Source organism: Rhincodon typus, chromosome 2 (genome assembly GCF_021869965.1).
Source record: "Rhincodon typus isolate 14 chromosome 2, sRhiTyp1.1, whole genome shotgun sequence".
Lineage (NCBI taxonomy): Eukaryota > Metazoa > Chordata > Chondrichthyes > Orectolobiformes > Rhincodontidae > Rhincodon > Rhincodon typus.
In genome coordinates this window covers 66,394,513-66,419,705 of record NC_063333.1, presented here as the reverse complement: position 1 = coordinate 66,419,705, position 25,193 = coordinate 66,394,513, and the positions used below count along the sequence as shown (strand labels likewise).

Genomic DNA, 25,193 nt, shown 5'->3' with positions numbered 1-25,193 from the left:
AACATTTCAAGTTCCGTATGACTTATCTCTCAGGGAATCAAGAGATACAGGAAGCAGGCAGGAAAGGAGAACTGAAATCCAAGCTTAGCTGTGATCATAATGAATGGCAGACGAGGCCTGATGGGCATATGATCTAATCCTGTTTTTCTTTAATCTTTTTACGGATAGCATGGAAATTAGGACAAAAGCTGTTTTGTTTAAAAATAGTTTGAACACTGCTGCAAGAAACCAAGAGACATGCAACAGTTGAAAAGACCCAACGCTTTGCTCACACAACTTTCAGCTGGCTTCACTGAATGTTTCTGATATTTTCTACAAACGGCCTAGCATAGCTGATACTGTTGTCAAATAAGGCAACAACACATTAATAAATATAAAAGAGGGTTTCATAATTTTACTCATTCAGGCTGTAAGCTCTCTTTACACAATTGTTCCTCCAAGGATCACAGAAGCAACAAAGTTACTTGGCGCAACCTGTCTTCTGCAACAATGTGTCAATGTGCTTTTGAAGTTGTACACCGTCCTCCTCTCCTTTCCATTGTCAGCCAGCTTTGAAACTGTCTCCTTCACACCAAGAACCAGATTATTTACGTATGTCAGAAAAAGCAAGGGTTCTGACAATGACTCTTGGGGAACTCCACTATGAACTTTTTTTTTTTAAGTGTGAAAAATATCCGTTAACTATTACTCATTGTTTCCATCCAGGAGCCAATTTTGCATCCATATTGCTACTGTCCCTTTTATTCCAGCACCTACAAATTTCTTTGAGTCTTTGTGTGGCACTGTATCAGCTGCCTTTGGAAGTCCATGTACAAATGACAGACTTCACAGAATCAACCCTCTGCATTACCTCTTCAAACCAAAACCGAACATGTCAGACAGACACAATTTTCTCTTATCAAATCTTTTCTGGCTGTTCTAAATCAACACATATTTTTCCACATGATTATTCCTATCCCTTATAGAAATAATTATCAGTGTCCCCACCAAAGTTGGTCTGTAATTTACAAGTTTAAACTTTCCAATGTTTTTGAACAAGGGTGTAATGTTTATCTTCGGAGATCACCAGAGTCTAGGGCAGATTGTAAGACTGTCAATGCCTTAGCAATTTCCACTCTCACTTCCATTCATATTGTTGGGTGATTCTCACTCAAACCTGGTGTCTTGACAACTTTAACTATTGGCAGCTTATCCAATACCACCTCTTTACCAATTTTAAATCCTTCCAGTGACCAAGTTTCCTCTTCTGTCACAATGGCTTCATACGTAAAGACAGGTGCAAAGTATTCACTGAAGGCCTCTGCCATTCCTCCTACCTTCATGAAAAAAATCCCTTTTAGGCTCATAATCAGCTGTATGGCATACAAAATAGGAGCAGAAGTACACCATTCATGAAGATCATGACTGATGCATTTGTGTTTCGAATTCCACATTTCCACGTACTCCAGGCAATCTTTGATTCCTTGTCTAACACCAATCTACCTCTGCCTTAAAAATATATACTGACCTCTCCTCCAGCACCTTCTGAAGTGGAGTTCCAAGGTTGAATGGCCCTCTGGGAAAAAAAATTCTCGTCACAGTCCTAAAAGGGAGGCCCCTAATTTTAAACCAGTGCCCCTTAGTTCAGCACTGACCAACAAAAAGAACATGCTTTCCATGTCCACCTTGTCAAAGTCATTCAGGATCTTTTACACTTCAAACAACTCACCTTCACTCTTCTGAACTCCAGAGGAAATGAGATATATCTGATAAACTTGTCCTCTAAGGCAACCTGTTCATTCCAGATACTGATAAAGTGAACCTCCTCTCAAATGTTTCCAATACGTTTACATGCTATCTTAAATAAGGAGATCAAAACTGCATACCATATTCGAGATGTGATCTCACTAATGCCCCATATAACTGAGAATAAGATCCCTACTTTTCAACTTCTCTTGGGAAAGCCCTACTCCTCATTTTACCATCCTTTTACTATTTATGTTCTGAGAGAAAATTTCAGGATTTTCCTGTATATTAAATGCCAGTCTTTTTTCATAATTTTCATTGGCTTTATGATCTCCCTGCTGAGCCTTCTATATTAAGTTTGGTTCTCAATTTTTTTTTTAATCTGACACCTGTTATAAACACACATTTCTTCTTTAACTTAATTCCTCCCTTCTCATTCAAGGACCTCTAGATTTGTTTGCCCTACTTTACAGCATACTTTGACTATGCCTGATCCATCTCCTCTTTGAAGGTGCTGTTCAGCTTCAGTTTTTCCCGCCAACCTTGGATTCTAGTATATCTCGCCCACGCCTGTTTTTGCCTGTTGTCAGCCAATTGATTATTCTAACTCTGAACTGTTCATTTTCTTTTCCACCATCACTCTAAACCTGATGACACAATGATCACTGTCCTGTAAAATGGTCCCCCACATTTGCTCTACTTGGCTCACCTCATTCCCAAGAATCAGGTTTAGCAGCATCTCCTTTCTTGGTGGACTGGACACACGATGCTGCAGGTAATTCTGACTACAATCTAACAATACTTGCTGTCCACTGCCCTTCACACTTCCACTATTCCAGGCTATATATGGGTAATTAGTGTCTGCCATTATAACTACCCTGTGACGTTTCCAACTATTTCTAATTTCCTTGCAGATTAGTTCTGCCATGTCCTTCTCACTAGTGGGTAATTTATAGATTACATTCCCAACAGCAACAACTTAGCAACCTCCCAACCCCACTCTGCCTCTGTTCCCAAAGGTTAAGTCGTCTTCAAAGACAGTGACGTTAATTAAGAGAGTTACGGGGGGAAGGTATCAGTTTCCGCTAAAGTTCTCACCCCCAGGACTAAAGGCTAATGCATGAGAAATTCAATTCAAATACTCATCAGGCCTGGCAAACTGTCACAGAGAACAAACTGACTCTTCTTTAGTCACAAGCTCATTCTTTACTCCCTAAAGAGAAACATCTGCACAAATAACTTCACAAAGCATTCTGATAAAGGAACAGGGGCTCCTGTGGTGCAATCGTTGAGTCCCTACCTCTGGGCCAGGAGATCCAGGTCAACTCCTACTTGCTCCAGAGATGTGTAATAAAATCTCTGAACAGGTTAATCAAAAATGTCGAATCAAGGGGCACTCTAACAACATTATTATCCAATAGCATTAACAGCACTTACTGGTACGTACAACACAAAAACTGCTCCTCTACTTGAGCAGGCTGATACCTTATCCACTCTTGCTTGATATTGTCATTGCTACTCACTGCCAATTCAACTGTTATACATCCCCACAAATCTTTGTCTCAGAAAAAATATTTGGGCTTATTTCATCCGTGCTTTCAACTGGGACTAACAATAACACTGAGGATTTGAGTGATTAAGAGACCATTAGGCAACTTACAGAGTGCAGGAAGTGGGCAAGGTATGCCATTTTCCACAGTAGAAAGTGAGGATCAGATGAGGGACAGTCTCATTGTGGGACCTGGTGTACAGCTAACAAAGAAAGCTATTCAACATGGTGTCAAAGGCGATGAATTTTTCTTCTATCCTACAAAGTGCATTAGTACTTGGTGAAGGTGATCTCATACATGTCGATATTGAAGGTAAATTCGCATTCACCTGCAAGACCAATGCAGGTAGACAGGTGGTTCTGCAGGTCCTCAAACAAATGAAGGTCCTGCCTACTGCCTTTCAAATTAAACACATTCTTCACATTCTTAGAAAAGCCCGCATAACAAATGGTGTGGTTGCATGTCCAACGTTGTGAAAAATAGGACAACATTAAGAGGGTTGCCTGAAATATTCTCCAACTTGTGTTTACTCAGTTTGTACTGATCCTTGTCCTTCGTGATGCTTAGATAGAAGGGTATACCTTTTTCAATGCCACGTTTGCTCCTGTGAAGCCCCAATTATAAATAGAAAGTATACTGAGGGTGGGCTGGTTGGCAGGGAGGAAGGGAAAAAAGATTATGGAGGGGGTTGTGGTTAGTAAAACTCTGCCACTACTCTAACTTGGAGATACAGTGAGAAGCAAAATTAGGTCTGTGTTGATAGAATAGCACAACAAAGAATCAAAATACTGCAAAGAGATTCTCAACTGCTGAAAGCGTTCAGACTCTCTCCTCAGGGTCAGAAACTCCTCATTCACCTGTGTCAGCTGATCCTGTCAACAGCTGAGTCTTACAGTTGTCAGTGTAAGTTATTGGGTTCATTGTCAATATAACATTTGATGCTACAGAGCCAGTAATCCTCATTATGAAATAAAAGCACCATAAAATTAGTGCATGGACAGAATTTTTTTGAAAAATTACTTTTTAAACTATGAGAATTAAAACAGTCTCATGCCATAGGGTGTTGTAAGAATGTGAACATGTAGCTGATGGTGTAAAGTACAAGTAGGACCACAGTGACTACTTGTACTTGTACTTGTACTTGTACTTTCACTTTCTCTCTAATTCTCATTAGAGAGAAATGACTGCTGGTAAATTTAATCTGAGGGTCCCTACGCCCAGGCAAGAAGCAAAGTTGAGAAGGTGGGGCCTTCATGGATACCTCACCCAGTACGAGAACTGAATCTATTACTCTGCAACACAATTTAAACAAAGCCTGACATTTCACTGTCAAATCAGGACTAATGGGTGCAATCAATCAGCATACTCCTCTCATGCAGTATAAATGTTGGTTTTACCCTTGAATTGATATTCTTGTCCTGATGATTACAAGACAAAAAGCTCCAACAAGTGTGCCTTTATTCAGCAAAGGTACAGAAGTTAAAATAAGTCAGAAAATGGTGGCTCATGGCAAACACAGGTTTCATGATAGAGAACCAAACACAAACTCAATCTAAAAATACAAGGAGGCCAAAAACAGAATGAAGACATATTATCAGCTAACACAAAAGGAATTCAAAAGTCTTTAACAGAGTAACCCTTTAGAGTAAAAGGGTAGTCAAAGGATTGGGTCCATTAGGAATTATTCTTGGGCAAAGCACAACAGATATACTAAGTTAATACTTTGTACCTGTGTTCAGTGGAGAAGAGGATTCAACCAATGAACCAGGGAAGAAGAAAGCAGTAATGACAGTGGATCCAACAATGATAGGTAATTAAGAGGTACATAAGAGTTTGGCAGACCTCCAAGCAGAAAAGTTACCTGGTTGAGAGGGAAGGGATCCAAAGTAATTGAAAGAATAATGGAAATAGGTGAAGTACCAGCCACAATATTCCCATCCTTATTGGAAATGAGGGTGGTGTCAAGGAACTGGAAGTTTGCAAATATCACATATTTGTTTAAAACAGGGGGAAGGGACAAACGAGGTGTTCAGAGGTTAGGCAGCCTAACAGTGAGGCAATGGAGTTTGGGTTTGATACAGATTAGTTGAGGAGAGTCAAGAAAGCCCTTCAGCCGTAGACTTTGAAATACTACCTTTTATTGCACATTAACACTAAATATTGTTATGCATTGTAAATCTATGTTATGAGACGATAATACTATGACTCATAGTTATATTAGGTAAGGGCTAGTCTACCTTCTTTGTGTTCACATCCACCTGCTTTCAAGACTAATTCCAGTATTCAGTGCAACCTTCTTCTGGAATGTTCTAACTCCGCCCACTCTATACCATTTTTACTCAGGGACGCGTAGCTCTGTGCCATTATGCCAAGGTTCCTCCAGGGTTCTGATGCCCTTGCACAACAGAAGCATTCAAAGACAATAATCCAGAGCAAAATTAACTGCTACTTGGAAAGGTATGGATCAGTAAATGAAAGAAAGAAGTCAGCTCACTACCATCTTCTCAATGGCAACTAGGGATGGCAATAAATACTGGGCCAGCCAGCGAAGCCCACATCCCACGAGTGGATAAAATAGTCAGCAAAACCTGTTAAAGGAAAAGATTGTGTGACTAACTCAAGTGAGTTCTTTAACAAAGTAAAGATAGGGTTGACAAGGAGAACGTGGTTGGTGTTGCAGCTATAGACTTCAAAAAGGTATTTGATAAAATACTAGAAAATTGACTGTCAAGTAAAATTAAAGCCAATGGGATTGAAGGAACACTGACAGTGTGGAAATGAAATCATCTAATGTACCAAAACCACAGAATACTGAGGAACAGCTGTTTTGTTGACTGAAATGAAATAAACAATGCTGTTCTCCAGGAATCACTATTAGGGCCATTGTCCTTTCTGATATCTATTTATTACTTGGGCTTGGGGACACCGAGCATAATTTCAGTTTTCAGATGACACAAAACTACATGTAACCAACTGAGAATGGTACCAGACTTCAGGAGAACATACAGTAATCAAACAGGCAGACATCTGAAAACAGAGAACTGAGAGTGGTCCATTTTGCTAAAGAGGATGAGAAACAACAGGAAACAAGTGAAACAATACCAAAATGAGTACAGGAGAAGAGTGATCGGAGAGTGACACATACACATCTTTGAAGGTGGCAGAACAAGATGAAAGAGTTGTTCAAAAGCATGTGGGATCATTGGTATTGTTCATAGAGGAACAGTGTACAAAAGCAAGATGGTTCTGCTACCCTTTTACAAAAAGACTGGCTAGGCCCATGTGGCATATAACAAATGCATTATATCAAAGCAAATTAGTGTGAAAAAGTGTTAAGACACTTCACAGGAAGGAATTTCAAAGCTGTGGATCCAGGGCAGATGTCTGGGCTGCCAATGATTGATCAATTAAAACAATGTTCAATTCTGAGCACCTTATGGTATGAAGGAGCCAAGGCCTTAAAGAGGACACAGAAGGAATTTACTAAAATGGTACCAATCATGGGAGATTTCAGTCATGTGGAAAGACTGGACAAACTGGGAACAGCAGAAGAGGCTAAAATGATGCACCCAAAACAACGAAGGGCTTTGATAAAGTAAACAAGGGAAACCACTTCCAATGACAGATTTCAGAGATGACAAACTACACAACAGGAAAAAAGCAAAGGGGGGAAACTTTCTTTCTGATGCAAGTGTCCTGGAATGTAGTCACAGAAAGGGAAGTAATTCAATAGTGACATTCAACAAAGAATTTGGTAAATTCTTGGAGGGAATAAATGAACGTGGCAGCGGAGGAAGATCAACAGTGGAGCTATTGGGATATCTCCAAAGAACTATCTAGCAGTATGGGCCAAATGGTTTCCTTCTGTGTTGCATCTTTCCATATGATTCTCAACCTCAGTTTATTAAAAATACAATTTTTAAGTCTCTCTTGCTGCTAATGACGTTCCTCATGATCAACTAACTAAGCACAGTCAAGAGACTGATGCAGAGAACTCTGGTCTTCTTGGATTAGATCTAAAATTTGTAATCTTGGACTGGAAAGCTGATTTAATAATATCCTCTTGGTCATTGCTAAAAAGAGACATGACGTCCAAGCTTTTTGTCTTGCACTGCTGATGACTGATTATGTTCTCTACGATGAAACAATTATCCTTCTTGATGTTTTGTTCTTCCCACTCAGATCTCTTGTACAACCAGGTTAAAGTATAATTCATGCGACAAATTATACACCAGAAATAGTTAGCTATCTTGAATTTTCAGCAAAGACAAAGTTATTTTAATTTATTTACATAATTATGACATGTAAAGTTTTCATTTCATATCTTCCTTTCTATTAAACTCCTTTTTAGCTTATTTTGGATATAACTTTGGTAGTTTTCTATAGGACATTAAAAGTGAAAATTTATTCATTTAAACAGATTATTCTGTCCAAATATAACACCAATTTTCTGGGAAGTATCACTGCACTTGATCATTCTGATTGAGATTTTCCTAAAATGGATGCATGTACATTAGAATTTTTTTTAAAAACACGCTTAAGAATTGATGAGTTTAACTCTTTCATGAGGCATACATTTTAAATAGATTGTCATGAAATTATGACCAAGACCCTTACCTTGGATATCACAATTTAGATCACTGTTACAAATCACAGACAAAGCATTGGTTTTGGAATCAGATCACACAAAATCGCTTGAACTCTCCAAGTCCAATGTGCAGACTTACATCAACTGTTTCCAATTCGCTCAGATTCAGAATCTCTTGAACAGGATCATTTTTCTGCTGCTTGATGAAGTCTGCAAGTGCACTCACTGATCTTTGACCTCTGTACTCTCTCTTCATCATCATCCCATTTCTGAATAATTTTAATGTTGGATATTTACTAATTCGGTACCTTTGTGCTATATCAGCTGTAAAGAAAAAAGTCACAATAATATTAAATGCATAGGCAGTAATAATTCCAAGATATCTGAAATTATTATACTTTAACAACTACAGACAAACTGCAAGGCCTGAAACACACACACAGAAATAAAATAATTGACAAACCTATGAATTGAATGGAAAAACAGACCGACATAGCTTTGTCCTAATAAAAATTTAAATTTTAAGAAATTTACTTTTAAAAATTCACTCATTGATGTGACAGATAACAGCTGCCTTCAAATAATTGCTTAAAGATCCTTTCTGTAAATTATTTAAGGATGAGGGAACCAAAGGTCTCGTGAGATGGCAGAATCGAAGGAAATTGGCATTAGTAAGGAGAAACAAAAACTGAAACTGCTGGAGAAACTCAGCAGATCTGGCAGCACTTGTGCAAAGAAAGCAGAGGCCGCCTGGCCTGCTGTGCTCTTCCAGCTCCACAATGTGTTATCTCTGACTCCAGCATCGGCAGTTCTTACTATCTCAGAGTTAACATTTTGCATCCAGTGACCCTTCTTTAGAACTCAAGTAAGATGACGTTGCTGCTGAAGTTAATGGGGTTAAATTCTGATAAATCACCACAGCCTGATCATCTACATTCCAGAGTGCTAAAGGAAGTGATCGTGGAGATATTGGGTGCAGTGATGGTTAACTTCCTCTACAGACTCTGGAGAGGATCTGAAAGATTGGAGGGTGACAAACATAACCCCACTATTTGATAGGGAGGGAGAAAAAAAAAGGCCAGTTAGCTTAGCATCAACACAAGGGAGAATGCTAAAGTCTAATGTAAAAGATATGATAGCAGGACATTTGGAAAGTACTAACAACAGTGAACAAAGCCAGCTTAGGATAGAGATTAGGAATAGAGGATAGAGACTTAGGATAGAGATAAGGAAACATTTTTTCAATAAAATTGAATCATTGATTTCTATAAGATCATCTTTATTAATTAGTCTACAATTGCCCCCAGAATAAACAGCCAAAAAGCTGAGCAGAGCATGGACTTCAAGAATGTCTTGCCAAAACGTACCATTTTCAATGTCAAAGATGTGCTCTAGCATCAAGTTCTGTATGCAATAGTGAAATTACTAAAACAGGTCTTTATGTTAGGCAACAAGAGTTGGACTCCAACGTTCACACAAAAATAAATCAATAATCATGGCCAGAATGCTTCCAAATGTTATGTCTAGAATCATGCTTCTAGGGAAAATTAATTTCATATGACTTGGGGAAGGCAATGGCCTAGTGTTATTATTGGTGGACTATTAATCCAGAGACCCAGATAACATTCTGGGGACCTGGGTTTGAATCCCACCATGGCAGATGGTGGAATTTGCATTCAATAAATATCTGGAATTAAGCATCTAATGATGACCGTGAATCTATTGTCAATTGTTGGAAAAACCCATATGGTTCACTAATGGCAGTAAGGAATCTACCATCCTTACCTGGTCTGGCCTACATGTGACTCCAGACCCACAGCAATGTGGTTGACTCTTAACTGCCCTCTGGGCAATTAGGGATGGGTAATAAATAATGCCAGCGATACCCTCATCCCGTGAATGAATAAAGAAAAATAACTTCCGGTTTTTCTGGTGCTGCAAGTTTGGATTACAACAGATTTAGATTCACCATAGAAATGATGGGTTTAATCAACAACCAAAATGACTTCCATTTAGAATTAGAGAGAGTCGCGCAAGTGTCATTAAAGCTTTGTGAAGATGGACAAGTAGACTCAAAGAACTTCATTTCAATTGAAAAATGCTAGAAGGTACAAGTGGTCAGAGAATGTATCATCAGTGCAGCACAAATTTAGAGCATCACATTCAGATTTTCCTTTATGGGAAATAATAACCTAGTCAGAATCATGAAAATATGTTCCATGCATCCATTCAATTGACATATTGGTCAACTCAGAGCAGAAAATGAACCCATTTTGTTTTAGTGCAGATGGGTAGTTTCAGCAAAGTTCAACCAGCAAGTAATAAGCTTTCATCTTCTTGGAGGCATTGACATTTTCAGCTATGCTAAAGTTTAAAGGCACATCTCAGTGGTCATGACAAAAATGAATTTGCAGCTTCTTCAAGGAAGATAAAGGTAATAGGCCATTCATGACTAGCCTCAGAGATCAGGCTGTTAGCTTTCAATGAGATGAACCTTTTAAGCGATATCGAATATCTATTGAAAATCGAAATTCACTAAATCAACTGAGTCCTCTTTCATTCTGCTTGTTATATCTTCAGAGAACTCTAATAAATTTGTCAAACACAATCTCCTTTTCACAAAATAATGAAAAATCTGGCTGATTCTGGCTAAAACTTCTGTGGTCAAGTGTAGGGCAGACCAGGGAAAGATTTGTGAACTAGATGGGAGTTCAACACCTGTGATAGTCTCAGTAACTGTGACTATGAAAATTAATTAATTGAATTGCAATTCCAACAGCTGCCAGAGTAGGATTTGATCCTTAGAGCATTAACCTATGCCTCTGGATTACTAGCCCTGTGACAGTACCACTAGACTGCTAGTTCCCCTACAATATCCTAACATGTTTGCCAGAAGTCACTTTGTATTAAGGAGAAAGAAACATGAAATTGGCAGAAGAAAACCAAAAGAGTGCTGACAGATTTAATTGCTTCTGCTAATTTTTAAAAAGGGATGAGAGTCTCATTCTCAGTAACTTGAGTGCCAAGTAGTTAGAATTTTCATTTTGGACATGGAGTAGGTGAGATCTATTTGTATTAAGTTAACAAAAACATCTCATGTCGATTCTAAGTATGTCCATTGATTGTAATAAAATACACATACATAGCCTTTACATAAATGAGGTAGCTCGAATGCCCACTGAAATCCAAAAAACACACCACAAATACACAAGGTTTAATATTACTACATGACTGCATCACCTAATAAAGGAGTTAGTGAGACTGAAGAAGAAGCCTTTGACAAAGAAAAAGCAACTGTTGATAAAATTTCTAAAAGGGCCCGAAGAGAAATGCTTTGATCTGTTATTAATTGGCGCCAACTCATTACAAATTTACCAGGTCTAAAACAGCTTGACTAGTCCTTACAAAGGATTTTGGCCTGAGGCGTTGATGTTCCTGCTCCTTGGATGCTGTCTGACCCGCAGTGCTTTTCCAGCTCCACATTTATTGACTATCTTTGAGAATCTGCAGTCCTTGCTGTCTCCAGGCCTTAAAAGAGTTTGTTCCCCTGCTTGATTCCAGAGCATATTCTCCCATAAAACTGTCTCAAATACACTATGCGCTCATCTTCCAGACTAATTTTGTTTTGGCCAATCTAAATGGAAATTAAAATCCAAGTATTTCTAACTATTATAGCTGTGTTATCCTTCATTAACAGAGCCACGTCATGTAGCTGTCTGTGTGGAGTTTACATATTTTCCCCAACTCTGTGTGGGATATCTCCGGGTGCTCTGGTTTCCTCCCACAGTCCAAAGATGTGCAGCTTAGGTGGATTGCTGATAGTGGCCGGGGATGTGCAGGCTAGGTGAATTACAGATGGGAAATGCAGGGTTACAAAAATTTTTTTGGGGGGAGTGGGGGGAGCACGTGGGTCTTAGTGGGATGCCCTTGAAAGGGCCAGTGTGGATTTCATGGGCTGAATGGCCTGTTTCCACCCTGTACAGATTCTATGAAACTACATCTTCTCCTTTTCCCTTCCTGTCCTTCCAAAAAATCTAAGTACCTTGAATATTCAGATTGCAGTCATGGTCACTTTGTAACAATACCTCTTCAATGGCTATTATTATTTTGATTTGTGCTATCAATTTATCAATCTGTTACAAATGCTGCATACATTCGAATAAACAGATTTGAAGTCTGTCTCATGATTTTCTTTATTCTGACCTTAATTGCTGGAGCACTCATGTTTGCTTGCTTTCCCTTCCTTTCACACTCTGGCCATCATTACACAGATCACTATTCAACAATATTGCCTTGTCCTTTCTCTTCAATTTTCAAATCTCCTCTCATGAATTCTCCTTCCCCATCCAAATCACAGGAAACAATCAACCAACCTGCTGGACAATTGCAAGGGCTACTCCATAGCTGTCTGCTGGATTCCCAAAACTCCTTCACGTCTAGTTTCCTGTACTAGACCACAAACCAAATCTGAGGTATTGAATGTGAAGGGTGTGATAATCTCTTAGAACAAATGGTTCAGGTAAATCTCCCTTCCCCGATGCATCACAGTGCCGGAAACTTGGATGCTAGCCCATTGACTGGAACTGAAGATCCTCAAGCTGCAGATACTTTCCACAGATGTAATTATTGCAGGTGAGACTGGTGTCCATCAGTATCCATAATGTTAAAGCTGCAATACAACATTTGCCCTGCCATCTTTATTGTGTTTTATTGAACAATTAGGTTTCATAGTTAGAAAAAGAACTGTTGTCATTAATTATTCCAAGTCATTTACTAGTTAAGTTATAAATATTACACAATAATTATATCTCCCAAGTAAACTACAGCCTGTGTTTAGAGGGATAAAATCTTCAACTCAACAATCACCTAACTGTTCGCCTGATTAAAACCCTGAACACTCACCAGCTTTGAGGCTAAGAAAGAATAAAAAGCAACACCTCTATCCTTTACAAATACTCAGCTACACCAAACTCCAAAGTTAGTACTTGCACATTGTGCAAAACCTATTTATTTTTATTGACAGCTGATGACTCGCACCCAAATTGCAAACTGCTTCCTGCTACAGTAATTAACACATATTTGCTTGTAATCAATGAACAGAGATTTGATTGCACAATCCTCAATGTAGCATTGTCAGGGATGCAGTCTTTGAAATGAGGCATTCAATTTCCACCTTTCTAGTGGATGCAAAAGATATTTGAAGAACTGTGTCCTCATTTGCATTTATTACTGAAATAACTTACTAAAATAGCTTATTCAGTCATTGTCTCACACTTTGCAACTTGGCTACCATATTTCTTATGTAACTGTGACTATACTTTTTTTTAATTCATTCATGGGATGAGGCTTCCTTGACTCTGCCAGGATTTATTGTTCATCCTTAAATGTCCTGAAGGAGGTGGTAAGCTGCTTTCTTGAACTGGTACAGTTCTTAAAGGTGTAGGCACACAACGGTACAGTTAGGAAGAACATTTAGGATAGTGACCCAACAACAGCAAAGGAATTGTGATGTAGTTCCAAGTCAAGATGGTGTGTGGCTTGTAAAGGAACTTCCAAAGAGTAGCGTTCCCATGTACCTGCTGCCTTTGTTCTTCTAGGTGGTAGAGGTCACTGGTTTGGGAAGTGCTATTGAGATTTTTGAGTCTCAGTGAGATTGCATCTTGTAGGTACTAGACATTGCAAGCACTGGGCATCAATGAACAGACATAGAATGTGAAGGGAATACATTCTTTTGGACCATTATTATATTGCTGGTCCCTAGTTACCCTTCAGAAAGTGGTAGTGAGCTGCTTTCTTGAGTCACTGCAGTCCAGACTCTCAATGTTGTTAGGGAGGAAATTTGAGAAGACCTTGCAGCTGTTGTTGTTTCTATAGACATGCTAGACATCGTTCTAGGTGGTAGCAATTGAGTTTGAAAGGCGGTATCTAAGGACTTTTGGCGAATTTCTGCAGTACATCTTATAGATGGTACACTCCTGCTACTGAGTATTGGTGATGGAGGGAGTGGATACTTGTGGATGTAGTGCCAATCAAGTGGGCTGCTTTGCCCTGAATGGTGTCAAGATTCTGGAGTGTTGTGGGAGCTGCAGCCATCCAAGCAAGTGAGCCCAGTCCTAACTGCAGATGGTGGACAGGCTTTGGAGACAGAGAAGGTGAGTTACTTGTTGCAATATTCCTAGACTCTGACCTGCTCTTGTAGCTACTGTATTACTGAAGGTGCTGGTCCTTGTGCCAATTGAGAGGAATGTGGTGTCCTGGATGATGTCACACAACAGGAAGCGAGTCACTTGCAGCTTTTGATTTGCACTTGTAGCCACAATGTGTGTGGGGCCGGTCCAGTTCAGTTTCAGGTCAATTGTAATCCCTGGAATGATCATTTCTCTACATATATCACACAAACTCATAATGGCCCTAAGGCTGTCACTTGTGGTTCTGAGAAGTGCTCAGTCTACTTCAAACAAAAAAGGTGTTTTAACTGTGGAGTCACAGATAAAGTTAGCTATTCCATATTCAGTTCACCTTAACAGGATGCATTTCTCTAGGCAAAAGAATCTTCTGTCGATCACACAAATGAATAACATGTATGAAGTTCAGTGTGAGTGTGATACCAAGTATGTAAGTGCACCCTGAAGACTTGGGAAATCAAAACAAACAGCTGTACCCTCGGTTACTAATCATATCCAAATCAGCTTATGTTTGCAAAACTTGACCAGGAGTTCAAAAGATGACGTGATTTTGCAACTGTACAACATTTGTTGGATATTTCTGAATGTGCAACAAACTATGCTGACAACCATTTAGGAGGATCAGCCAGGTTCAAAGTGCGGCACGTGTATGTACCAGAAGCCATATATATAATACACGCGCACACACCACCGCCCCCATCCCGCCGCCCACACACACACACACCTGGCTCTGTACTTCGCAGACAGAAGAATATGTTCATTCACTGCAACTGTTTCAACTCAACCAGACAAGTAACAACCATTCACTGTTCTTTTCTTGGAACAATGCCTAGTCAATCAGAGTCAACCTGCCTGTTTAAAAATTTACACAAAAACTGGTAGTTAACTGTCAATCATAATTACCTAGGATATTCTCCATTGTAATACCTCTATACCAGAGTCCATCAGCCAATCAACCAGCATTCTCCTGTCATACAGGTTTAATGTTGGTTTGCCCCTTAAATTGGTGTTCTTCCGAAATATTCTAAAACATACAAGTCAAAAGGCTTTAACTGCCTAAGGAGCAGGAAAGCTGAAGAAGGGTCCAGACCCGAAATGTCAGCTTTCCTGCTTGGCCTGCTGTGTTCATCCAGCTCTATACCTTGTTATCTCAGATTCTCCAGCAACAGCAGTTCCTACTATCTCTTTAACTGAACGTTAAACCAAACAACTACTTGTTATTAGGCAAGGGTTGGAGACAATTTCTTTGTTTGAGCTGATAAGCAAATGCAAGCATATATACAAGATAGTTGTGTTCAGATCTGATATGGCAGTGAATTACTGCTCAATCTTTCAGGGTACTTACATAGAAATGTGATGGTCAATTTCTAATTCAAATCAGAAAGTGAAAATCCTGCAAAGCTCTGTACCATTGCCATGGGACATTCTAATTTATGGCAAGCCTGTGAGCTGCCTATGATAGATGCTTTGTGCTGTTAGCTTGACAAGGAAGGCTCACCACCACCCTCTCAAGGGCAACTAGGGATGGGCAAGAAATGCTGGCCAGCCAGCGATGCCCTCTCCCACAAATGAATACAAAAAAATAGTAGAGCAGTCAATACTTGAAGACAGCCTATTTCAAAACTTGTAAAGGGAAGATGCTTTGTTCAGCAGCGCATAGCAGATTGCAACAACAGCAGAATAACTTTAAACAAGGCTACTCAAGTTCTATAATGCAATGGTGGAGGTGTTCATTGGCCCACAGATCAACTAGAAGAAGGTCCAGAAGACTATAAGATATAGGAGTACAAGTAGGCCGTTCAGTCCATTGAGTCTGCTCCTCCATTCAAAGAGATCATGGCTGATCTGATACTTGTCAAATCCACTTTCCTGCCTCTTCCCCCAACAGTTGATTCCCTTAGTGATTAAAAACCTATCTCAGCCGTAAATGTACTTAATGATCCAGCCTGAACAGCCCTCTGCAGCAAAGAATGCCACAGATTCACAACACTCCCTCAGAAGAAATTGCTCATCTTTGTTCCGAATGTTCAACCCCTTATCCTGAGATCATGACCTCATGCTCCCAGATTCTCCCACAAGAGGAAACAACCTTTCCGTATCCAACCTTTCAAGTCCCCCAAGAATTCTGTATATTTCAATAATTTATTATTTATTCTTCTACATCCCAAAGAGTACAGTCTCAATCTAGCCAACCTCTCCCAATAAGGCATCCTCTAGATCTGCTTTCAGCCAAGTGAACCTTCTCTGGACTACCTCCAATGCTAGTACATCTTTCCTTTGATAAGGGGCCCAAAACTGCTCTCAGTATTCCAGCTGTGCTCTGACTGGTGCCTTGTATAGTTTTAGAAAACACTTCCCACTTTTATACTCTATTCCTCTTGAAATAAAGAGCAACATTTCATTTGCCTTCCCTATTACCCACTGAAAGGGGGATAGGGGGATACTAACTTTTTGAGACTAATGGAGGAGGACACCCAAATCCCTCTGCACCAAACAAGTATAGGAGTTCTGAAGTTACTTGACTGGGATCCAATATATATCAGCAGTCACCTGCAAGTCCCGAGTCATTCATCGTTCTGATTTAGAAATGAAGCAGCTGTTCCTTCACTTTTCCTGGGTCAAAATCCTGGAATTTCTTCCCTAACAGCAAGGCAAAGGCAGCGTTTAGCACGCTTGCCTTCATTGCTCAGACCACTGAGTATAGGTGTTGGGATGTCATGTTGAAGTTGTATAAGACATTGGTGAGGCCAATTTTGGAGTACTGTGTACAGTTCTGATTATCCTGCTATCGGAAGGATATTATAAAATTGGACAGGGTTCAGAAAAGGTTGACTATGATGTTGCCAGGACTGGAGAGTTTGAGTTATAAGGATAGGCTGGGACCTTTTCCACTTGTGCCTAGGCGATTGGGGTTGACCTTATAGCGGTTTATAAAATCATGAGGGGCATAGGTAAGGTGAATAGCAAAGGTCTCTTGCCTAAGGTAAGGGAGTTTAAAACTAGTGGGCATGTTTTTTAAGATGAGAGGAGATAAGATTTAAAAAGGGACCTGAGAGGCAGCTTTTTCAAACATAGGATGGTTTGTATGTGGAATGATCTGCCAGAGGAAGTGGTAGATGCAGGTACAGTTACAACATTTAAAAGAAGAAAATTTGGATAGGTACATGTATCGGAAATATTTAAAAAGATATGGGCCAAACACAGGCAAATGAGACGAATTTAGTTTCGGAAACCTGGTCAGCACAGATAAGTTGGACTGAATGATCTGGTTTTGTGCTATATGTCTCTATGATTATGATTCTATGCTTTGCAGGCCACATTCAGATCAGTCATGATCTTATTGAATGGCGGAACAAGCTTGAGGGCCTATTCCAACCGTAATTTGTATGCATTTTTAAGAAGGTTGCATTTGGTTGCAAATAGCCCAAGAAAGATGTTTCTCAGAAAGACCTGTAAGAACTGAAATTTTCAATGACCATCTAAAAGAAATGTCATAAAAATTTGATTTTTCATTCAAATATTGTAGGAATTGTTTTTTGTAACTGAAGAAAAGCAATGCTTTGATTCAACTTCCAGAATTTAATCTTCAACTAATATATTCCCTGAAAAGTATCAAATACCAAGCCAACCTGAGCACACCATTTTGGAAGAATGTGATTTTCAATTCCATTTGATTTAAAAATATTCAAAGGGAAACTAAATTATATTTTATACTTTGATCAGTATTCAAAACTTTTGTGTTAAACCCACTGCGAAACAATTTAGCTATTCATCATTAATAAATGCAACGTGGGGCCTAGCTAAAATTCCAGTTTAACAATAGTACCAGACAGCAGAAAAGGCAACATTCAGATGACATGAACAGTGGGTAGCTGTTCTAAGGACAAAACACAAGAACAAACTGTATCAGTGCATTGTGCTGCTTTGTTTACTGCTACTTTAAACATTTTGTTGTTAACTTGGCCTCCAAAGTTATCCGTAAACTTTGTCACTCACCATGTTGGTCACAATCAACCCTGGCAAAGACTACATGCTTCGAGTCTGGAAATTCTTCTTTCACGACCGAGGAAGCCTCTTCAAAGATGGGGTGTAACATTTGACTGAATCTACACCTAATAGAAAAGAAAATTGAAGTAACTGCACCCAAGTCTAAACCGTGCAAGATTATATGCAATCACTTTCTTAATTGTTGAACAGCCCTTCAACTTATTCTTTTATTCATTTCTTGCGTTGTTTCTCGTTGTATTTTATTACATTGTTTGTCTTTCCTTTCCTCTTTGTTAATAGTTCACATGTTCTTTTCTAAATCCTAACTTTATACAATTAAATTCTGGTACAAATATTACAATTTTTTGGAAACCATATCTGAATCACAAAGTTGGTATGCCATTCAGCCCATTGTGTCTGTATCAGCTTTCTAAACAGCATTATGACTCGGTGCCATTCACCTGCTTTTTCCCTATGCTTTTGCATATTGTTTAACATGTAGGTAACACTTGGTATTTCTGACTGAGTATCAGTTGTTCATATCATCAACATTTTGATCTGTTACAACAAACACAAATGTAGTAACAAAATAAGGGCAAATGTGTTGAACAACTTTTATGGCAGAGAAACATTATGATATATTATTGACCATTAAGAGCCTTGATATCTACAACTTCCTGAACCTGATTTACATTTGAATTTGGCTACGCTTAAAACAAAATCTCAAAACAATTCAAAGAACAGCAGGATTGATGGAATCGCAGATGAGTCGGCATCTCTCGAGAGAATGCACATTACTTATCTAGCATACACTTCTAAACCAAAAATTCAGAGATGGTTTAGTACATTAATACCATCAGAAACTAGGGGAAATATAGAAAAAAAAAGACAAACTCAGAAAAGTCATGCATGAATGCCAAACAAGTAATATCTTTATTTTGACTCTTAATTGATTAATGTTACGTTGTTACATCTCAATTTCACTCTTTTTTTAATAGATTGATTTATATTACTTTTCCTACTTTTTTGGTTGTACTGATGTGCCTGCCCACGTGTAAATTTTATTACCTTGAATAACAGGTACCCAAAATATTAATTTGTCTGTTTGTTCCATGAATGCTGATTGACTTCTTTAGGAAGGATATTATTAAACTTGAGAGGGTGCAGAAAAGATCTGCAAAGGATGTTGATGGGATTGGAGGGTTTGAGTTATAGGGAGAGACTGAATAGGCTGGGGCTTTTCTCCCTGGAACATCAGAAGGTGAGGGTTGACCTTATAGGAGGTTTATAATATTATGAGGGGTATGAATAGGGTGAATAGCCAAGGTCCTTTGCCTAGGGTGGGGTATTCCAAAACTGGATGGCATAGATTTAAAGTGAGAGGGGGAAGATTTAAAAAGGACCCGAGGAGTATCTTTTTCACGCAGAGGGTCATGCATGTAATGAATGAGCTGCCAAAGGAAGTGGTGGAGGTGAGTACAACTACATGTAACTGGATGGGTATATGAATAGGAAAGGTTTAGAGAGATATGAGCCAAATTCTGGCAAATGGGACTAAGTCAGATTGGGATGCCTGATCAGCATGGACAAGTTAGACCAAAGGGTCTGTCTCCATGCTGTGTAGCTATGACTTGCAGACCACTTACAATATTGAGCTCCCTTCTCAGACTTCGAGAATCCATGGTATTGTAGTCTTTTAGTTTTAGAAGGATGGCCATGTTACTCAGCAATGATACACAATTTAAAAGATTTGTATTTTCTGAGAATCAGACTATGTGGTCTAGTTTCTTTAATTCATGAGGTTCTTGTCTAAGATGTTCGGATCAACATTTCATATCTGATCCAAACCACAATTTTGTTTTCTACCCATATATGGATAACAATTCCTACTCTGAGAAACTTATTGAAAATGTTCGCATCGTCTGTGCTTTCAGCCAAATTTATAGGATTAATTTCAACATCTGCAATGCAAAACTCACTATGCAAATGGTAAAAAGCAAATGGACTCTATACATACTTAAAGATACAAATTCCAGAAATTTAGAAGTTTGATTTACAAGTGGACATTGGTAAGGTCACTAGCTCTTCATCAGATTCCTTTCTGACTGCAGATATGACACAAATGTAGTTTCCAAATAAAACTGAAAGGTGACCTATTTATTCTTAATATTTTTTACTTAACTCTGAAATAAAATATGTTTAAGCAGATTTATCATTAATGCAGTAATCTTCACAATTTAAGGTTGAAAGGATTGTCCATAAAACTACTCAACACTTCTGTATTTTTAAGCATTTAAGTTTGAACTTCCCAGAATCCAAGAAATTACTCCCCCCAGTTACAGATTAAATCAAATGAGCTGTGTATTATCCGAATTTAAATATACACATACTGCGGTTAATAAAAGTTATTGTTCTAATGCTGCTATGGTCCATGGATATTCTAATAATATCTGGAAGACAGAAAAGCTTATGACAATAACACCAAGTTTCCATTAATTTTAGTTCCTTAGAGCTGGATTTATTGTCCTAAGTAATAACTATAAAACAAACTCAAGGCCAAGTACTTTTAAGAAATGTTTGCCAACCATTATTGGGAAAAGGTTTAAAAAAAAAATTATATCAACACAAACTCTCAATTTGAGGTCTGTTGTTCTTATCATGAAATTCGTGATTGCGGCATCCGAGAGTCAGTAATAAAATGTTACAGCTCAGAAATTGGTACTTAGTTTTTTCTTTAGCCTAATAAATTACATATATCACGTTGAGTATCGTGAGCAGTTTAAGACATGCTATTAGAACAAATCAATGGAAAAGATGTAGCTTCCCAAGATAAATATTTTACCAGAGATGAGTGATAACAGTGATACAGCTACGTAGCCAGATATTTAAGGGATATTTCAGGATATCAGAATAAAACCCTAAACGAAAATTCTAAAAGGAAGACCGACCATCTGCAGTTAACTAATGTAGTCAGGGAAAGCATCAAACTGAAGGTAAAAGAATACAACTGCAAAAGATGAATTGCAGGTCAGACGACTGATCAGAAAATAGAGAATGGAAATGACTAACGATTAATTAGGTAGAAGAAATGAGTGTATGAGAAGCTAGCTAGAAATATTAAAAAACAGATACTCAGATATACATTACAAGTATTCAGAAAGAATAAAAATAAAGCCAGTGTTGGTCCTCTAGAATGAAAATGGTAAGTTAATAGGGAAATAGTGAATGAAATGAACAAATATTTTGCTTCTGTCTTCACCACAGAATACAAAAAAGTATTCTAGTAACAGCTTGAAATAAGGAAGTGGAAGGGAAAGCGAAACTTTAATAAAATTATTATGAGGAAAGAGATCTTAAGCAAACTGATGAACTTGGAGGCTGACAAATATCCAGGTCCAAATGGATTTCATCGTAGGGTTTCAAACGAGGTTGCTAATGAGATAGTAGGTGCACTGCTATTAGTTTTCTAGTCTTCAGGAAAGGTTCCAGCAGGGTGGAGAGTAGCAATGATAACCCCTCAATTCAAGAAGGGAGAAAAGCCAATGACTAGAAATTATTGGCCAATTAACTTGATGTCTGTCATGCAAATAGTGTTAGAATTGATCATTAAATAGGTTATGATTGAGTATTTTGAAAGATTCAAGGTAATCAAAACAGTCTATGTGGTTTTATTAAAGGGAAATCATATTTAACCAATTTATTGGAGATTTTTTGAAGGATAACATGCGCTCTGGATAAAGGGGAACTGTAGATGTAATATACGTGGATTTCCAAAAGGCATTTGACAGAAGGATGTCACAAAAGGGTAGCACAGAAAATAAAAGACTCATGGTGTAGGGTGCAAAACATTAGCATGGATAGAAAATTAGGCGGTTAGCAGAAACTGAGTATGCATAGATAGGCGTTTGCTTGATTAACAGGATGTGACAGTTGGAATCCTGCAGGGTTTTGTGCTGGGCCCTCAAGTTAATTGGCCTATAATTTCCTGTCATTTGATTTCCCTTCCTTCTTGAATTAAGGGATTATCTTTGCTACTCTCCAATCCACTGGAACCTTTTCTAAACTCCCTAGATTAAGGAAATGTTTATAAGTTACATCAAAGACGCACTGAGGGAAAAGAAGGAATGATACATAAATTCATAGATGACATCAAAATAGGTAGGAAAGTGTTCAAACGACTTATGGAAACTGTAAACAGATACAGATGGGTTGAATGAGTGAGCGAAATCTGGCAAATAAAATGTGGGAAAATGTGAAGTTCTTCATTTTGACAGGAAAAATGAAAAAGCATAGTATTATTTAAATGGGGAACAATTGCAGATTTCAGAGGTTCAGAGGGAGTTAGGTCAGAGAGTCATAAAGCTGTATAGCATGGAAGCAGCCCCCTTTGATCCAACTCGTCCATACTGACCAGATATCCTAAACTGATCTAGTCCCATTTGCTAGCATTTGGCCCAAATCCCTCTAAATCCTTCTCATTCACATGTCCATCAGATGCCTTTTACATGTTGTGACTGTTCCAGCCTCTACCACTTCCTCTAGCAGCTCATCCCATACACGCACCACCCTGTGCATGAAAGAATTGCCCTTTAGGTCCCTTTTAAATCTTTCCCTTCTGACCTTAAACCTATGCCCTTTAGTTTTGGACTCCCACCCCAGGGAAAAAACCTTGTCTATTTGCTCTTTCCATGCATCTCATGATTTTATAAACCTCTGTAAGGTCACTCCTCAGCCTCCGATGCTCCAGGGAATATAGCCCCGCCTGTTCAGCTTCTCCCTCTAGCTCAAAATCTCCAACCTTGGCAACATCCTTGTAAATCTTTTCTTAACTCTTTCTTCATACTTGAAAGGATGTTCACAACATCCTCCCTATAGCAGGGAGACCAGAATTGAACACAGTATTCCAAAAGTGGCCTAACCAACGTCCTGTACAGCAGCAACATAACATCCCAACTCCAATATTCAATGCACTGACCAATAAAGGCAAGCATACCAAACATCATCTTCACTACCCTGTCTACCTGCAACTTTACTTTCAAGGAATTACGAACGTACACTCCAAAGTCTCTTTGTTCAGAAACACTCCCCAGGACCTTACCATTAAGCGTCTAAGTCCTGCCCTGATTTGCCTTTCCAAAATGCAGCACCTCACATTTATCTAAATTAAACTCCATCTACCACTCCTTGGCCCACCAAGGTGTTCTATGCATGAGTCACAAAAGGTTAGTATTCAGACATAACACGTAACCAAGTCGGCCAGTGAGATACTATCCTTTATTATGAGAGGAACTGAACTTATAAAAGGATGTTATCTTTCAGTTATATAGGGAATTATAGAGATTACTTCTTGAATACTGTGTGCAGTTTTGTTTCCTTATTTAAGGAAGGATGCAAATGCATTGGAAGTGGTTCCGAGGAGGCGTAATAGTTTGATACCTAAAGTGATGGTTGTCTTATGAGGATAGGATGGACAGGTCTGGCTTGTTTCCAATGGAGTTTAGAAGAATGAACTGTGATTTGATTGAAGTTGAAAGAATCCTGAGTGGTGTTGACAAGATGGAAGTGTAAAGGAGATCTCTTCGTGTGTGAGAGTCTCGAACCAGGGAGCATTCTTTTACAAATTAATGATCATCTTTAGGACAGAGGTGAGGAGAAAGAGGGTTGTGCAAATTTGGAACACTGCCTCAGAAGGCGGTAGAGGTGGAGTTATTAAATATTTTTAAGATAGAGATGGATACATACATGTTAAACCAGGAAATAAGTGTTATCAGGGTAGATGAGAATGTGGAATCCATATCGCAAACAGATCAGCCATGATTTTATGAAATGGAGGAGTTGACTCAAGGAACTGAATAGTCCACTTCTGCTCCTATTTCATATGTTCATATGTATTCATTCTTGTTCCTATTTCACATATTCTTTTATTTACACTACCCCTTATACAAGTATTTATCAAATGTTTAATCAAGATTGTGCATAAAAAATGTTTTTCTATTCTACACTTTTCAGCCTCATGATTTTTGCTCCACAACACCAAACAATTTTTTTTTCCCACAAGTTACTTCAAAATTCATAGCAATCTTGGTCACCACCTAATCTTCTAAATAGCGAAAAAAAATTCATATCCTCTCTGGATCCCACAATCAGTGGTTCTCAAGTTGTGGCCCTGGGGTCTTCCAGGTGGTTCACAGGTAAGTGCGAAGTACAAGTCACTGTAGTGCAGTACTTAAGTCAAAATGGTATGAGAGAACAGACCAAAATCTTCATCCTCATCACTTGCGTGACAACACACAACCAGACTGTCTTCCAAAAGCATGGCATGAGTCATCAGAAGAACAATGAAAAGTGGCAGTTGTATTAGGAAGATTCATGTTACAGTTACATATTGCACACAACTACGAAATAAGATTTTCAACACTTGTGGTGCTGGAAACCAACAGGAGGAACTAGCCTTATTTGAATCTTGATATGTCACTGAAGATTTCTAACTTGGAACCAGACATGACCTCATGCTCTGAAGAAATCATACCAGGCTTGAAACGTTAACTCTATTTCTCTTCAGAGATGTTGCCTGTTCTGCTAGTTTTCTCCAGCGTTGCTTGTCTCAGATTTCTAGCATTCCTGGTATTTTGTCTTAATATAAACTCTTTGGGGTCTCATCAAAAGCACTGCCAATGTTCCCATTAACTCTGTTGAAGGTTTGTCTGGTGAATAAAAGCAAGGGGAAGGACGGAATTCAGATCACCCATATTTAGTGGTCCACAGAGTCTTTTGGCTTATGTAAATAGTCCTTGGTGATAAAGCTCAAGAGACAATATGTTATACATCCGCAGCCTCTCATTCTTGGTAAAATGCTCATACACCAAAGCCACATCTTTGATTGCTCTGTTTCAACAACGGGCACCAAAAAGTGCCCACCATATGCATTTCTCAAATTTACCATTTTCTTTTGTGTTTTAAGTCTCCAGATACAAAGATATGGGTTTCTTCCCTCCTCTAAATGACAGTCCTCAGTTATGCTACCAATTTGAAACAGCTCTGCATCAGCATAACTTTGCACTAGAAACAAAGAAAATAGGAACAAGAGCAGGCCATTTGGCCTTTCGAGTCTCTCTGTCATTCAATATGATCATGCCTGATCATCTGACTCAGTATCGT

General features: G+C 38.7%; 1 protein-coding gene across 2 annotated transcripts in view; it reads right to left on the bottom strand.

Annotated features, from left to right (window-relative positions):
- The window catches only part of erp44 (endoplasmic reticulum protein 44), a 94,038-nt gene that overhangs the window by 23,823 nt on the left and 45,022 nt on the right, over nt 1–25,193 (bottom strand). For both annotated transcript variants that reach the window (XM_048616458.1, XM_048616461.1), the window contains 2 exons: nt 18,045–18,160; nt 8,003–8,187 (listed from right to left, as the gene is read on the bottom strand). In XM_048616458.1, coding sequence (XP_048472415.1) covers nt 8,003–8,187; nt 18,045–18,160 — 301 coding nt within the window. The remainder of the gene's footprint in view (nt 1–8,002; nt 8,188–18,044; nt 18,161–25,193) is intronic.